Source organism: Macaca nemestrina, chromosome 6 (assembly GCF_043159975.1).
Source record: "Macaca nemestrina isolate mMacNem1 chromosome 6, mMacNem.hap1, whole genome shotgun sequence".
Classification (NCBI taxonomy): domain Eukaryota; kingdom Metazoa; phylum Chordata; class Mammalia; order Primates; family Cercopithecidae; genus Macaca; species Macaca nemestrina.
Window position 1 is genome coordinate 97,937,694 of NC_092130.1, and position 12,097 is coordinate 97,949,790.

The 12,097-nt window shown below is 40.7% G+C and overlaps 1 protein-coding gene across 2 annotated transcripts in view; it reads left to right on the forward strand.

Annotated features, from left to right (window-relative positions):
• The window catches only part of LOC105475093 (dimethylglycine dehydrogenase), a 70,156-nt gene that overhangs the window by 24,342 nt on the left and 33,717 nt on the right, over positions 1–12,097 (forward strand). For both annotated transcript variants that reach the window (XM_011730087.3, XM_071098780.1), the window contains exons 6-9: positions 199–447; positions 2,309–2,507; positions 10,134–10,303; positions 10,711–10,864. In XM_011730087.3, the coding sequence (XP_011728389.2) occupies positions 199–447; positions 2,309–2,507; positions 10,134–10,303; positions 10,711–10,864 (772 nt within the window). The remainder of the gene's footprint in view (positions 1–198; positions 448–2,308; positions 2,508–10,133; positions 10,304–10,710; positions 10,865–12,097) is intronic.

Consider the following 12,097-nt stretch of genomic DNA (forward strand, 5'->3'; position numbering starts at 1 on the left):
GCAATGCAAAGTATTGTCTTCTCTTTCCCCATTCAGTTTTGCAATGACAAAAAGTTTAAAGATGGTTATGACATTTATTAGACTTTGCCATGAGTACTTAAGCCTTTTAAACATTTTATTCTAATATAAATTGTTATGTGAGTGTCAGTTGTGTATTTATATATGTGCTGACACTTTTAAATGATTTTTTTGTTTAAGGATTTTGGGCTCGTGAAGTAGGTAAAATGATTGGACTAGAACATCCTCTCATTCCGGTTCAACATCAATATGTTGTTACATCGACTATACCTGAAGTGAAAGCTTTGAAACGAGAACTCCCTGTGCTCCGTGACCTGGAAGGATCATACTATCTCCGACAGGAAAGGGATGGGCTTTTGTTTGGTCCATATGAAAGTCAGGAGAAAATGAAAGTTCAGGACTCCTGGGTCACCAATGGAGTTCCTCCAGGTGAGTTTAGCAAATAAAAGTGTGTGCTGGTCAGACACGAATGGTTCATCCTCTCCATGACTGGGGGATGGCTGTAGAATAAGACAACAGCATAATTCTAGACTAATTCAGATACCTGGGACATTGGAGGTGATGGGTTTGAGGTGGGCTCTGTTCTCATATCCCTTTGAACAATCACAGCAGGGAGTCGGGGGGAAGAAAGATGTAGCTGATGTTAGAGAAGCTGAAGAAACATTTCTAGTTGCTTTGAAAGGTTCCAGATACATTTTTACCTGCCCACACAACCTCCTGCCTCCCCATTTTTTTCCTTAATCCACTGCCAGCTTGGTCTACTTTCAAGATTTGAATATAGTTGCTATTGTGCTTTTACAGCTGGAAACACAACTGATATCAGAGGCCAGATATCCATCCTACTAAGAATGAAAACCTGAGAGTCTATAACAGAGCAGGGTTTTTGGTACTGTAAACAGAGTACTTCCCATGCTACGTAAATGGATATGGAAAAGGTTTGTGCCTCTATGCCAAAGCAGGGGATACTACAGTTTCTCTTTCAAGTTCTTTAAGGGAGATGGGTCTGTTTTTGCTTTTCATGAAATACTTCCACAGAGCCAGATTGAAGATTGGGTCATCTAAGGAGGTATCTCAGGTTTTAATCTATAAAAAGAGCTACAAAATCACTGGGGACTGAAATATTACAGGGAATATAAAGAAATGTAGGAAATGGTACTTCCTAAAATTATACTTTGATAAGCTTCTTGAGATAGGAAATGAATCCCTCCATTCTACTCCTCAAAGCGTAGGCCCAAATAATAGCAAATGATCACTAAACTGCCTTTCACAGAAGTTAGGCCAGCTGGTTTCAGGGCTTTGGTTGTGCTGAATGGGCTCTGCACATTTGGGCCTGAGCGGAATTGCTCCCGATCCCACAGGGAGGGTTGAAACACCACTAAAAGCCTCCCTCTCTGCTGTTCCCTCATGCTGGCAGCTTCTCCTTCAAATAAATCTTGAACAAATAATTAAATAATGCCGTTTGGAGGGAGAGCTGCATTGTTAGCTGTTGGTGAGCATGGGTACCCATGTGTGCTAGTTAACCCTGATGGTGTGCAGGCCTCCATGAGGCTGACCCTACCTGCAGTCCCCAGGAAGGGCAAGAAGCTGGCTGGCTGCTATGTGGAAAAATCACCAGTGTTGGTGGAGACATTCTTTTAGAAGCTCATCTGTGGCCCTGCCTGTAATCACAGTGACTTTTAGGACAAGAGGAGGATTGTGCTTCAAGACCCTGCCTCTTTTCAGAACTCTAGCCCTTGGATGTGTGTAGGGGCAGGCTGGAGGAAGGAGGCCTCCAGGCCATTCCTTCCCTGCTGAAAGGAGAGTTAAAAGAGGTCTAAAATCTATCATCTTAGATCCTGGAGCAGTGTTCCACTTTTTCCAGTATTCTACCATGACTCTGTAAACTCCCATTTGCCCTCATCTCGGGGGATAAAATAAGTTCTTATGGTTAATTGAAGCATAACGATCTCTCTTGACAAGCCAAGTCATGTTTAAAAAAAAAAAACTGTGATTGGATTAAATATCAGAAATATCAAAAACAGAAATAAAATATTATTCATACATTTAAATTTTCTATTAATTAAAGGTTAACTTTTATGATTTTGTTTCAAGAACAATAACATTGTTTTCAGTAATATAAATGGATACTCATCTGTTGATAGTGAATATCAAGTTTAGACTTTAACAAAATATGGCAGTACTTTCCCAACAGGCCATTTTAAAATGTAGGCCATGTCAGAGGCTTAAATCACTTTACAGGACTTGTCAGCTCAGCTATGGCATCCTGACCACAAAGGGCAAATCTTTTTAGGTTTTGGAAAGGAACTCTTTGAGTCTGATCTAGATCGAATCATGGAACACATTGAAGCTGCCATGGAAATGGTTCCTGTCTTGAAAAAGGCTGACATCATCAATGTCGTCAATGGTCCTATCACGTATTCTCCTGATATTCTGCCTATGGTGGGGCCCCATCAGGGAGTCAGAAACTACTGGGTGGCTATAGGCTTTGGGTAAGTATCTTCATGTAATTCAACATTTATTGTAGAATCACTTATTTTAGCTAAATCTAGTTCCATATTCTCAGGATGCGAAAGGGAAATGTGGGAGGCTGAGAGAGAAACAGAGAGAGACCCAGAGAGTTTTTTCCCTTTCATGACCAAGGATTCATACAATGAATAAAAACTACTGGTTCAATCACTTGTATATGTTTTAAAGAAGGGCAATTATTTCCTGGAACACAGAAGGGCAATGATTTCCTGGAGCTTTCTCTTTTTTTTTTGAGATGGAGTTTTTCTCTCATTGTCCAGGTTGGAGTACAGTGGTGTGATCTTGGCTCACTGCGACTTCTGCTTCCCAGGTTCAAGCAATTCTCCTGCCTCAGCCTCCTCAGTAGCTGGGATTACAGGCATCCAGCATCACGCCTGCTAACTTTTTGCATTTTTTTAGTAGAGACAGGGTTTCACCATGTTGCCCAGGCTGGTCTCGAACTCCTGACCTCAGGCGATCTGCCTGCCTCAGTCTCCCAAAGTGCTGGGATTACAGGCATGAGCCACCATGCCCGGCCTCCTGGAGCTTTCTCTTTGCATATTTCCTGCCATTTCCATTAATTGTATCTCATTTTATGCTGTGTATCTTCAGATAGTCAATTTGCTCCAGTTTTACAAGGATGTTTTCATAACACAATGTGACAAAGATAATTCAAAATATCAAATGTATAATATATCTGCTGCATTTTTCACCATAATTCATGTTTGTCCAACATGATTTGTTTCTTTATAATTCCTCAGGTTTCTTCCCATTTATGACTCCATTGCCTCTTTGATGTTTCATTTCTGATATTTGTTCCATTAATTTGGTGAATATTGATGTCAAGCCCACTCAACTATCATATCACAGCTTCTAATATTCTATTTTTCTTCCCCATTTTATTTGGCCATTTATTCAACTAATATTTAATAACTGCTAGCTCTGTGCCAGGCCTAGGGCTAGGCATTGGAACACAGCTGACAACAAGGCAGTGAGGTCTGACCAGAGCTGGAAGGTTGCCTGAGGCACAGCTCTGCTGATCCAGTAGAGAGGCTGGGGTCTCCACTAAGGTAGCAGCAGTGAAGACTGAGAGATGGGAGATAAAATTATCTAGATTTGGTGATCATTCCATAAGATATTGAAGGGAAAGGGAAAAATGGCAAATGATGGCAACTTTTCTAACTTGACCACCGTCTATATGTTAGAGCCATGGAGAGAGAGCCAAGAAAATAATGAGTTCCATTTTTGATGGGTTGAGCTTGAAGTGTTAATTAGGTACATGGGACATCCAGAGGGAGAAAGTCAGATGGAGATTTGGGATGGGGAGTTATAATGTAATTGAGGGCTTATATAATCACTTATAGAGTCCATATGCAGGCATGTGGAAGTAGGAGTGCTTCTCCTGCACATTACTCATATATCTTCTTTGGAGAAATGTCTATTCATATCCTTTGCCATTTTCATAATTGGTTAATTTGTCTTTTTATTGTTTCGTTGTGGAAGTTCTTTATATATTCTAGATACAAGAACCTTATCAGGTACATGATTTGCAGAACTTTTCTCCCATTCTGTGGGTTGTTTTTTTACTTTCTTGATGGTGTCCAATGAAATACAAAAGTTTTTAATTTTGATGAAGTCTAGAATACGTATTTTTTCTTGGTTCACATGTACTTTTGGTGTCATATACAAGTAACCATTGTCTAATCCAAGTTCATGAAGATTTAAACCTATGTTTTCTTCTAAGAGTTTTATAGTTTTAGCTTTTGCATTTAGGTCTGTGATCAGTTTTGAGTTAATTCTTGTATATGACATGAGGTAGGTGTCCAACTTCAGTCTTTTCATATGTATAGCCAGTTGTCCCAGAACTATTCATTGAAAAGACTATTCTGTCCTCATTGAATTATGCTGGCATCTGTAATGTCTTTTTTCTGATTCCTTTTCTCATACCAAACGTGCGGTACTTTCCAACACCAACAACCAGTTCTCCAATTCTCCAGTACTAACTGGGTGTCCAACAATTCCATTCAATTCTGACACCAACTCCTGGAATTAACATAGACCCCACAGGTTACAGGATCTGTTCCACAAGACCGCTCTCACTTCAGACACCAGTCTCAAGTCGTGGGAGACACCCATACTTCTGACCAACTGGGTGTTCCCACAACCCTCTCCTCAGATTTGATACTTTTCTGGAACCAATCACAGAACTCAGGAAAATACTTATGTTTACTCTTTTATTATAAAGGATACAGCTCAGGAGTAGCCAAACGGAAGAGATACATAGAGCAAAATGTGAGGGGTTAGAGGTGGGTGGTGCAGTGCCCCCAGGCCCTTTCCAGGCGCCTTCCTAGCCCATCACTGTGTTCACCAACCCAGAAGCTCTCTGAACCCCATGTCTAGGTCTTTATGGCGGTTTCATTATGTAGGCATGATTGATTAAACTATTATTGGTGACTGAACTCAATATCCCTTCTCCACTCCCTGGAGGTTGGAGTACGGAGTGAGACTGAAAGTTCTAAATCTCTAATCACGTGGTTTTCTCGCAACCAGCCCCCAACCTGAAGCTACCTAGGGCTGCTGTCCTCTCTCCACAAGACCTATCTCATTAACATTCAAAAAAGAGTAAATCTCAAATGTTTTATGAACCCTGTGTCAGGAACTGGGGACAAAGACCAAATATTTAATTTTTATTATACCACAGCATCTGTATAAAGAATAAATTGACCATAGATGTATGGGTTGATTTCTAGATTCTCAATTCTGCTCCTTCATCTGTGTCTATTTTTATGTGACTACTACACTGTCTTTTATTTATTTATTTATTTATTTTTGAGACGGAGTCTCGCTCTGCTGCCCAGGTAATGGCACAATCTTGTCTCACTGCAACCTCTACCTCCCAGATTCAAGCAATTCTCCTGGTTCAGCCTCCCAAATAGCTGGGATTACAAGCACGTACTACCATACATGGCTAATTTTTGTATTTTTAGTAGAGATGGGGTTTTGCCATGCTGGCCAGGCTGGTCTCAAACTCCTGACCTCAAGTGATCCACCCACCTCGGCCCCGCAAAGTGCTGGGATTTCAGGCATCAGCCACCACACCCAGCTGACCCTCTCTTAATTACTGTTACTAGAAGTTACTAGCTTTGTAGTAATTTCTGAAATCAGGAAGTGTGAATCCTCCAACTTTGTTCTTTTTCAAGATTGTTTTGGCTGGAAGTCCCAAAAATTTTAGGACCAGTTTGTCAATTTATGCAAAGAAGCCAGCTGAGATTTTGATAGAGATTGCATTGAATCTGTAGATCAATTTGGGGACTATTGAGATCTGAACAATGTTAAGTATTCTGATCCATGAACATGAAATGTCTTTCCATTTACTTAGGTCCTTTAAAATTTCTTTAAACAATGTTTTGTAGTTTTCAGAGTAAAAGTTTTGCACGTCTTTTGTTAAATTTATTCCTAAGTATTTTATTCTCTTTGATATTCCAATTGAATTTTAGTATTAAATAATAGAAATTGAAGATCATTGACTGTAAGGCATGTTCTGAGCAGATAGAATCACTGATCTCATATGGAACACCTATTAACTAATTGCTAAGGAAAGTAGAAAATTGCTTCCTCTAGAACAAGTTACTTATAACCTAGAAATCATATCTGTTTGCATGTGACTGATGTCAGACTCCCCCCCGATTGCTCTGGCTAATTTTCTCAGGTCATGGATACTGGGAGGTGGGTGGAGAAGATAACAGGTGGGAGTGGGGGTGGGCAAAGTGCCTCCCTGTCTTTGACAGGTTTGGTCTAAACAAAAAAAGCCTTCCCCTTACCTAAAGTTGAGCTTTCTAAGATATTTCTTATGTAATATAACGGAATACCCCCATTAGCTGCCCCTCCTGGCTTATATCAGTACACTCATTCCATGGTTCTGGAGGCCAGTGGTTCCTATACCTGGGTGAGGAGCAGAATAATCTGAGGAACATGTTAAAAAGCAGAGTCTTGACCATGTGGTTAGTCACATGAATGTTTTTTATCTCCTATACCTCTCATCTGTGAAATTCCTATTATTTGTCACTAGAACCCATGTGGCTTAGTCTGCTTGGGCTGCCATAACAAAGTACCAGAGACTGGGTGATTTAAACAACAGAAATTTACTTTCTCACAGTTCCAGAGGCTGGAGGTCTGGCACCTCATGTTCTGGAGGCTGGAGGTCTGAGATCAGGGACTCTGCTATCATGGCAGAGTTCTGGTGAGGGCTCTCTTCCTGGCTTGCAGATGGCCACCTTCTGGCTATGTGCTCATGTGGCTTTTCCTTGGTGGGTGGGTGTGTGTGTGGAGAGAGAGGAACCTCTCTGGTGTCTCTTCATAGAAGGACACTAATCCTATCATGAGGGCCCCACCCTCATGACCTCATTTAACCCTAAGTACTTCCCAAAGGCCCCATCTCTAAATACCATTACACTGGGGATTAGGGCTTCAACAGATGCATTATGGGAGGATACAAACACTCAGTCTATAGCGCCATGAAAGATGTGTTGAATCAAAACAAACAAGCAAACAAACAGATTTCCAGATACTACTCCTGTAGATTCTGATTTAGTGGTCTGGAGAGGGGACCCAGGAATCTGTATTTTATTGTAGTATTATCTGTAATTCTTGGTACAGCCAGTTCAGGGAAGTAGGTGTTTGCAAACTGCTTACATATGTGCCAGTGCCCATTTACCTTACTCACAGAATATCCTCAGCCAGAGCTATTTTACTTTGGACATTTGTTTACTCACAATTCCAACAAGTTTTTCTGCTTCTAGGTGACTAACACAGTGCCCAAAAAATGTCTTATGAATTGTATTTAATTGAATCTGATTTTCTTGGGTTAGAACAGATTATAAACAGCAAAGTTAAAGAGGGGAGAGTGCTATAAGATGCAACATCCAGTCATTTAACAGAGTTATAAAAAGCAGATACAAACACTCAAAAAGCATAGCAGCCTAGGGCCATGGAGAAGAATCTGGAATTCTGCAGATTAATGCTAGAGACAGAAGAAGAACCTAACTGTCCTCTCCTCTTTAAGTTCCCTTCTACTTTCACTTCACACCTTACTTCCTTATTAAAATCCTTTCAACTGGTCATAAAAGGGCCCAATAGCCACCATGTATTCTTTGCCCACTATGTGCCTTGCAGTGTACTAAGTGCTTTTAAATGCCTTGGCAATTAATTCTCCGCCAGCACCATAAAGAAAGTGTGCACGGAAGAATGAAGCGCAGGGTGGTTACATAACTTGCCCAAGGTCACCCAGCTAACAGTGGCAGAATAAGAATCATACCCAGATCTTTTCCCCATGCTTTTATACTTTTAGCTACTGAGCCAGGGATTCTCCAGAGATGTTTTCTATCTTCCTAAGATGATACTTTAAAATCAAGAACATGATGTGGAAAATAAAGGGGTTTTGACATCAGAAAAGGGATCGGTTTTACATTGGCCATGTGTAGTTCATAGTACTCAATTGTATGGAATTTTACGTAAAGCTTGTTAATGGTTGGATAACTTGTTTGTAAAATATTTACTTTTTAGAAATAAATTAGATTTGATTCAGGATTCCCCTCCACCCTACTCCCACCCAAATAACAGCACTCTGCCCATTTGTTTGCTCATGTGCATGGTTGAAAGGGAAAGAACATGATGGTATAGCAGCCAGGCCATAGAAAATCAAAGCACCCCTGGCTCTGCCCTGGGAGTCTGCGAAAATACAGACAGTGCTGTTTCTGAGTGTGTGTCCTGGCTCAACAAAGATTGAGAACCACTGAAGACAGAAAAGTCCAATAACAAGGAGCATGTGCTCCAGGGTCAGATAAGTGAATTTGTATCCTGCATCTACTCTTTACTGCTGTGTTACTTTATTTAGCCTCTGTGTGGTGGGCTTATCTTTCTCCTTAAAACAGACTTGCTAAAGCGTAAATCAGCTTCTACGTGTTAGATGGAAACTCTGCCTGGTAAATGGGAGGCACTCAGTGTTCGTAGAACTTCATAAGCCTTCAAGTCTTGTCAACAATATAGCTCTCAAAAATGGTACCTGTTCTATATGGGCATTGAGCCTGGTTAAGTGAATGTGCTAACTTTAATAAACATTTTAAGCATATATTTATTAATTTTTCTTGCTTTCTTAAAATTTAGAGAGGTTGTTTGTGGATAATTGGATGCCTCATGTCTATTAAACTGCCCAAAGGAATGTAAATTGCTGTTTTTTTTATTCTCTTTGAGAAAGTCTTCTATAAAATGTAGGCACTCATTTTTATGAAAGCAAAACAGGTGTCTTGTTGTGGGAAAAGTTAACATTTTCAATGTTTGCTAAAGTTCCTCCCATGCTCTTAGAAGCTGTGGTTCTGGCTAAGTTGTTGTTGTTTGGGATACTAGCATTTCTGTGTCTTGATGTCTCCTTGTGTATCCCCTTTTCTTCGTTCTCTCCCCTTGACTCTCTGCTCATTCAGTTCCTTGAAAGCTCCTGACTTAAACCACAGATGAACCCACGGTAGAGGCCTTCATTAAACAAGAGTGAGTGGGTAGAACTATACATGGCCAATGTAAAACCGATCCCTTTTCTGATGTCAAAACCCCTTTATTTTCTACATCATGCTCTTGATTTTAAAGTATCATCTTAGGAAAATAGAAAACAAGCCCATCTTCCCCATCAAGTGGCCTATTAGTTGCAAAATACAAGAGACAGTGTTCCTTTCTACCTCTTTCCACAAGTCCTCAGGTGAGGGCCTCTTTGCTTGAATGTTTCTAAGACAATGGCTCAAGTTCCTTGCACAGAGATCATTGTCTAAGGAGGTCAAAACTAACTTGAGTCTGAGAAGAGATGGATGGGACACCACAGTACACACGTTTCTCCCACCGTGTTTCCTACCAGTCAGGATAATCATACCTCAGGAGGGCTGTTTGGATACCAGACACGTGCCCGTTTGCATCCTGGCTTCAACCCTTAGTTTTCCTAAAGCAAAATTCTTATTAGTTACTAGTCAAGGATCATCGAGCCTTTTCCCCATAAAGAGCTATTTTGTTTGTTGTTGGTGGATTTTTTGTTTTGTTTTGTTTTTTGAGAGAGGGTCTCACTTCATTACCCAGGCTGGAGTGCAGTGGTGTGAACATGGCTCACTGCAGCATCTATCTCCTAGGCTCAAGTTATCCTCCTGCCTCAGCCACCCGTGTACCTGGAACCACAGTCTTGTGCCACCATGCCCAGATAATTTTTTAATTCTTTTTGTAGAGATGAGTTCTCACTTTGTTGGCCAGGCTGGTCTCAAACTCCTAGTCTCAAACGATCCTTCCAAAGTGCTGGGATTATAGGTGTGAGCTACTGTGCCCTGCCCAATAAGGAGCTATTTTGCAGGTGTACATCTCTTGAAACTGTAAATAAACTAGCTATCAAGTCAGGCACATTTAATTTGGATGCCTAAACATGTCACTTTTAAGGAAAAAATTGTTCCGTAGAGATTATGTTACTTGGGTGTTCTGATTAGTGCAGAACAGTCCAACTTTGAAGCCCTGTAAAATATTTTGAGCATGTTTCATTTGAAAACTACATGTGTTAGTAATGGGTTTTCTATCCCTGTATTTGAAAGATATGGCATAATCCACGCTGGTGGGGTAGGGAAATATCTCAGTGACTGGATCCTGCATGGAGAACCTCCTTTTGATCTGATAGAATTGGATCCAAATCGCTATGGCAAATGGACAACCACCCAGTACACTGAGGCCAAAGCAAGAGAATCATATGGATTCAACAATATTGGTAAGGTACAAATGTACTGTTGTCTACAAAGTGTTGACAGAATTGAATTGTAGCATCTCTGACTTTAGATGGTCTTTATTCTATTCACTGGGATGGCGGTAGTTAGGGACTCCAAAATGCATTGTGCCCCTAAAACATAACAAGGAATGTATATGGATGTATATATTTAACATGTGGAATGCCTCACTAGTTTTAAATTTTAAATATATTTTTACTTTACTCTTTGATGAGTCATATAAATGACAGCTCTGTTTTCTGCATAAATCATTCATATGTATGTATATATGTATGTATGTATGTATGTTTATGCATCTGGATTTTAAGTACTGTATTTCCATACTTGGAATCCCATCAAAGTATCTTGTTTTGGCTATATGTGATTTATAGTACCAATTTTCCTTTTTCAGTTGGTTACCCTAAAGAAGAACGGTTTGCTGGGAGACCCACTCAACGAGTCAGTGGGCTCTACCAAAGGCTGGAGTCTAAGTGTTCCATGGGGTTCCATGCTGGCTGGGAGCAGCCACACTGGTTCTACAAACTGGGCCAGGACACTCAATACAGGTGGGAGAAGGACTTTACCTGCCTGCGGTTCTGACTGAGGGATGAAATAATGGGACAGCAAAAAGTGCTGATTCTCCCTTACACTCCATTTCTCCACCCTATTCCAAGGAGCACTGAGCCTTGTCCTACAAAAATTACTCTCTGGCAGTGGTGGCATTAGTCTAGCCCACAGGACACTGGCCCACATCTAGGACTTATGTGGCCCTGCGCGTCCTATAGCCGGCCTTGGCGAAGCCTCTTGGCATTTACCAGAAGCTCAGAGGAACCTTCCAACCCCCCTCCAAATTCCCACATGGCTTCAGTTGGCTCCTAAAGGTTTGCTGTATTTTAGGATGCTTCATGGAATCACATTGTGTATAACCACAAAATGTGGTTTGGGATTTTCTGTTCATCCTGAAATTGCTCAAAGCAACTGCATTCTAGAGTGTGTGCACTGAGCCATGCAAATTATATGCACAGTTGATAAATTAGGGGAAAAGATCACTTGCATAGCATTCCAGGTTAAGCGAAAACATAAAGTATGCCACTAAAACAGTTCTCTGAGTTCTGCTAAAGTGCTACCTGCCATTGTTGTACTTTGGATTAATAGCGATTATATATTTTTTCCTCAAGAGAATCCACAGACCAAGGGAAAACAAGGTGCAAATTTGGAAGTTATGTTATCCTTATTTTTGAGCCGTCATTTTGCTTTTTACAATAGGTTTTGCTATTTTAAGACTAGATCTAATTGGTACAAAGTATAGCAGAGAATTTGGGCTCTACAGGCAGCCAATCTAGATTATCTAGTGGCCAAATACTGATTTGGTTTTTCCTAAATGACTCTAATATATCACTTCTACTCTTCACTTACTGCTGATTGGATCTGGCCTAAGTTTCTTCTACCATTTAATAATTAAACTACTGATAATTCATGTTACAGACACGGCATCCTGCTCTGAAGTTAAAACACCACATTAGAAGTCCACTTCGTAAAGCAGAAAAGAACTTTAGTAATGAGTCAAGAGACCTTTGTTCCAGGTCTGGCTCTGTCATTAACTAATGCAAAGGCCTTGGAAATCATTTTGTGCCTTTTCTCTGAAAAATGAAGATTTGGGACCAGATCCTTGTGTACCCCAGGTGTGGACCAACAGCATAGGCATCTCCTGGGAGCCTGGGAGAATGCAGACTGTGGGGTCCCACACCATACCTGCTGCTTCAGAATGTGGACTTTAACAAGTGCAAGTGATTTGTATT